This window comes from Oncorhynchus clarkii, chromosome 24 (genome assembly GCF_045791955.1).
Source record: "Oncorhynchus clarkii lewisi isolate Uvic-CL-2024 chromosome 24, UVic_Ocla_1.0, whole genome shotgun sequence".
Taxonomy (NCBI): Eukaryota; Metazoa; Chordata; class Actinopteri; order Salmoniformes; family Salmonidae; genus Oncorhynchus; species Oncorhynchus clarkii.
The window spans coordinates 29,927,215-29,930,919 of NC_092170.1; the positions used below are offsets into that span (position 1 = coordinate 29,927,215).

General features: G+C 43.9%; 1 protein-coding gene across 1 annotated transcript; it reads right to left on the minus strand.

Moving 5' to 3' along the window:
- Positions 1-1,800: 1,800 nt before the first annotated feature.
- On the minus strand, positions 1,801-3,481 carry LOC139382678 (transcription cofactor HES-6-like). The gene is made up of 4 exons (XM_071126766.1): positions 3,179-3,481; positions 2,976-3,062; positions 2,794-2,869; positions 1,801-2,645 (listed from the first exon to the last, which is right to left on the minus strand). Exons 1-4 carry the CDS (start codon positions 3,260-3,262, stop codon positions 2,194-2,196), a joined length of 699 nt encoding a protein of 232 aa, XP_070982867.1. The 5' UTR covers positions 3,263-3,481; the 3' UTR covers positions 1,801-2,193.
- Between the last annotated feature and the right edge of the window lie 224 nt (positions 3,482-3,705).

Sequence of the window (3,705 nt, forward strand, 5' to 3'; positions counted from 1 at the left end):
CACCTGTGTTTTGTGGGTAGTTGTTTTCTGTATAGTTTATTTGCCTTACAGAACTGTTCGTTTTTTCACTTTGTTATTTTTGTTTGAGTGTTTGAGTAATAAAGAATTATGAACACTTACCATGCTGCGTTTTGGTCCATGCCATCCATAACAATCTGTGATTATTCTTTAGAGTCAAAGACAGTTTTCGGAGAGACTCATCCAAGGATGAAATGGGAGTCCCAGGGGATCCGTTTCAGAACCATATGCTCCCATCCACGTTTGAAAGCCTCATGCCAACTGGCACCGGTCACTAACCTTTAACCCCGGAATTGAAATTCACCATCACGAATCCGCAGCTGATGCGTTAGGATGCTGTGCAATTGTTAATTTGCCTTTATCATTCACGGGAAGCTAAAACGAATTTTGTAATATCACCAACATGTCACCTTAGATTAATGGTGATTATGCGCCTTTATGATAAAGATGGGAAACAGACCCGGAGTCCCTGTAATGATGCAACAGACTGCTTTATGCACATTTTGAACTATGGGTTTACCAAGCAGCAACAGGCTTTGAAAAACTAATGGGGAAAATGGCTCATGATATAGACGTCATCATGGCAAAAATCTATGAATTGGTATTTTAAAAACGATATAGTCGTTTTGTATTAGCCTAAATGATAAATATGTGTTTTCCTACTCTTGAACCTTTAGGTCTACATTTCTCTCACTCCGAAATGTCCTTTGACAGGTGCAAAGACGAATCAAAGCTATAGGCTACAGCTGTGTCTGTGTCAGTATCTCTCAACTCGCTGGCTTTGTCGCCATTCTGTCAAATGGTAGCCTGCCGATCCAAAGCTTTGATCATCGCGTCCTCTGCATACATGCCCGTTGTTCCACCTCGCCAAATGTGTGGCCCAGGTTTGACCAGCGACAAACCCCCTGTGACTGCTCAACGCTCGTCCGACTCGTTAGCCATTCATTCCTTCATCAAAAGATGACAACAGTCTGTGAATCTATTTGACATTTGACAAGAAATTAACATCCGTAATGAAAGTATTTTTCAAGAAACTTGTATTATATTTTTTTTATAAGAAATGCCAAAAGTGCCTGTAGTTGCAAAATCATCCAGCTATTTCAGTGTTTTTTTCCAGTGGACTTTATCATCTTTATCATTGGCACCCATTAGGGCACAGTCGGTCTACTGTAATTGTGATTGAAACATGTCTGTCTAAGCAAATCAATGAGCAAAGGAGGTTGAACGTGCTCATACTCCACCGTGAGAGCCTATAGGACCTGTCATGTTCTTATCAGTAGTCTATATGCAGCGAAGCCGAGTGCGTTTTCATGGTCAAAAGGCCAAGTAGGCTAATTGCTTTGGATAGCTGTGCGTAATTATGCTTTAGCGCTAATATTCAATTCACAAATGTGTCTTTCAATATTGACTTCTACATGATTTGTGGACTCTGTTTCCAGGTGCTTTAAAAATACTAAATGATGAAATGCCTCAAGAAATGGATTTTGATTATGGGAGCATGGCGCTGGCCTTTCATAGGCCTATCGTTTTGTTTCAATGCCTTTTTGGCAATTGGTTAATTACCTGGCCAGTAAGATGCCTGAAGTGTTAGTTTGTTTCAGGCTGCAGTTACTCTTAATTGCTTTGTTTGTCAATTGCCTTGCGATATTAGGTACTCTGCCAATCATTTAAAATGTTATGCAAACAGACATGTCATTCAGCTTGAAATGCCTTTTAATTGGTTTACTTTTTAAGCATTCTGTAAGATTGTTTACACCATCTAATTTTACACATGAAGACTCATTTTCATTAAATTATTTTATTAATCACATTGACATTTTAAGGACAAAACATTCTACACATTGTTACAGCGTCAAGTGGTTGGGGAAATATACGTGTTTCTTTTAAAGGTTACAGGGCGAGTAAACAAGGGCCTTTTTTCTGTACGAATCTTAACTGGGAACATTTTTATAGCCTATGCAAGGCATCACAATAGATGTTTCTTATGCAAATCCTCTTTACATATTAAGATATTTACAAAAACAAACGAGCAGTTCCCAATTGCGCAAAAGTAGGACGTGAATTTCCAGCGACAAGCGCTTTCCAGGTATGTAACAGATGTCACAACCTGGGGCCAGGTAGACGCCAAACGTTTCCATTAAATCCCAAAGGCGGACAGTTGACCAGAACGGGCCACTACCACGGCCTCCACATGGACTTGTAGTAGCTGATAGTGGGCATGTTCTGGGCCTGTTGGTTCCCCAGTGCGTCGGTAGCGCCCTGGTTATGCTCGCTGTCTGTCTCGCACAGGTCCTCACTGGAGGTGGTGGAGGCGACGGGGGCGAGGGCCGAGGAAGAGCCGCTGGATATACTCCTGCATCCGGGTGAGGCTAGTGCCGCGCACACTGCCTCGCCGGCTTGCCAAGTGCTGCCGTTGTTGCTGGAAGTGTCCGATATTATATCCATAACCATGTCCTGGGAGTGATCCTCGTTCAAGGGCATACACTCCAGCAGGTGGTTCAGTAGCTCGGCTGCCACCGTCGCGTCTATCCCGGGACAGTTGGACACAAACATATGGACCTCATGCATGCACTGGATGTAGCCTGCTGCAAACCTCTCGCTGGCCTCCCGGTTCATGATGTCAGTCTCTGAGGAAGAAAGGAAATTAGGCCTACTTAGATTCAATTGTACTCCCACTGTGGGCGTTATGATAAGCAGCACCTGATCTATGCCTAAATGCAATTGAATGAGTGGATGGAAGGGTATGGATAGTGTATGCCATTGCTCACAGATTACCTTGGGGACGATCCTTGAGAATATGCTCCACTTTTTTCACCGTCATCTCCAGTACCTCTGCGTTCTCCACCTTTGACTGAAACCGAGGGGAGACAAAGTGAAAAATATTAGATTACATTCGCTTCTATTGTATGACAGGTGCGCCAGGTGAGTCTACAGCAGGGGAGGTGCGACAAACTCACGTCGGTGTCAGCGAGCAAGGTCCGGAGCTCCTGCAAACTCTCATTGATACGAGCACGCCTCTTCTTCTCCACCAAAGGTTTTCTTGCCTGTAACAATGACACTTGGGCTGTTAGTGCGTTGTAACAACGTAATAACTGCATTACTAGGGTGGGCTACTTTATAGAATGGGATCAGCGACGCTACAACCACAGATGTCCGGTACCTTTCTATCCCCTTTATTAATCCCGTAGTAGTCATCCTCATCCATGCCAAATCCGTTCTTGATGTGCAGAGCCGAGGGGGCCATGTTGGTTTTGAGCCCGAGCAGTGCAGTCAGTCTGAGATCCCAGTTTGTATTCCACTGCTATTTTCCCGATCCGTGAAAGAGAGCAGCTGGCAAACGGACCCGGTCAGAGAAAATCTAAACACGACAGGCGAGACGCCCTGTGATTATTATACAATCGTCGATAAACGTACTGCTGGCGCTAAAGAGCTGGTGTAGCTATTTATAAGGACTAATTTGCATATGAATGTGTGGTTTGTCTGCACTAGCCAGCGGACAACATTGTACACACCGTGAGAGCCAATCAGAGCCCTTTCCTTTGTCTTCGGCCAGCCCTTGCTGCGCGGTGAGGATCAGTAGTGGTCACAATAAATTCATATATTGGGTTGCGTATTCGGCGTCAGTGTTTTTTGTTGTTGTTCAACCGAAAGCTATTCATTTAGGCTAAAGTTTAATAATGACAATTT